This window comes from Penaeus monodon, chromosome 27 (genome assembly GCF_015228065.2).
Source record: "Penaeus monodon isolate SGIC_2016 chromosome 27, NSTDA_Pmon_1, whole genome shotgun sequence".
Classification (NCBI taxonomy): Eukaryota; Metazoa; Arthropoda; class Malacostraca; order Decapoda; family Penaeidae; genus Penaeus; species Penaeus monodon.
Genome location: NC_051412.1, coordinates 38,944,931 through 38,946,092, shown reverse-complemented (window position 1 = coordinate 38,946,092; position 1,162 = coordinate 38,944,931). Strand labels below are relative to the sequence as shown.

The 1,162-nt window shown below is 46.1% G+C and overlaps 1 protein-coding gene across 2 annotated transcripts in view; it reads right to left on the bottom strand.

Annotated features, from left to right (window-relative positions):
• Window positions 1–1,021, bottom strand: part of LOC119590399 (Kv channel-interacting protein 1-like) — a 142,390-nt gene extending 141,369 nt beyond the window's left edge. For both annotated transcript variants that reach the window (XM_037939068.1, XM_037939069.1), the window contains exon 1: window positions 682–1,021. In XM_037939068.1, coding sequence (XP_037794996.1) covers window positions 682–730 — 49 coding nt within the window. In that variant the 5' untranslated portion in view covers window positions 731–1,021. The remainder of the gene's footprint in view (window positions 1–681) is intronic.
• Window positions 1,022–1,162: the final 141 nt, after the last annotated feature.

Below are 1,162 nucleotides of genomic sequence, written 5' to 3'. Positions count from 1 at the left end.
AATATACACTGTGTCATTCTCCTTCTCTCTATATGAATGTGTGTATATCTGTATGTACATTTACATATATTTCATGTGTACATACTACACAAATAAAACAGATCCTCAAAGCTTGTACTTGGTTTTGTATGAATAATACACGTATTCATGGTGCTCTTCAAGGCTATTGTTGGATATCTTAGAACAATAGTGTTTAAAAGGCAACAGTGTTTTGAATCACAATCATAGGTTGTGTGTTTCATAATTATATAACTTGTTGTTAATTTGATAATTCAACCACCCTAATAATCGCAAACTGTTCGCCTTGCTATAGCCTTCCACTGCGACTTTGGTTGATCGTTGAATAGCGGTGCCCAGCACAAAACTGAAGATAACTTTGCCAACTAAATAAAAAGATCCTCCTCCAAAGATACTTTCTTTATTGTTGACTCGTGACAAGACACAGTGGCAACCCGTTCCATGCGATGTGCATTTAATCACTTCACTGATATATCACAATACAAATGACAATATTCTAAGCGTGTTGAATCCGGTGACCCAAGAGACGAGCAGATCTTGTGGTGACATTTCCTGACAGTGATGCGCCATCTCAGCTCAGCTAGCCGTGATGAGTGACTGAGTGACACTTTTGACTGGCTGGTGGAGGAGTAGCAGGTAGCCGAGGCAGACACTTGCACTTACCAAATGTCATCATAAAGTCGCCATACGGACTGTCCGGGGGAGTCGCCATAGCGGAGACGCTGTTTAGGAGATGAAAGACGAGGTGGAGACGGCGGCGTTGGCGGAGATGAGGCTACGGGAGGTGCGATGCCAATGGTTGCGAAGTGGTAGTCGCGAGCCGAAATAAGAGGACTTTTTTTTTTATCAGTGATGGCCAGGTGACATCCAAGCGAGTTCGTACGCGACGGGAGCACACACACACAGCACACGCCTGCCAGCAGCACACTAGCTAGCGCACCGCCGCCCGCCCGTCAGTCCTGCCGTGCTCGCTCCCTCACCGCGGCCGCCGCTCCAACACGCATCTCCAACATACACTAGATCTCCGCGCTTCCGTTCTCCCTCTCTATCCCGCTGCGCCCCGCCATTTCCCCTTATCCTTCCTTTTAACTTTCTGAAGACAAACACACAAAAGAGATGTGTATATACATACTTACATATGGAC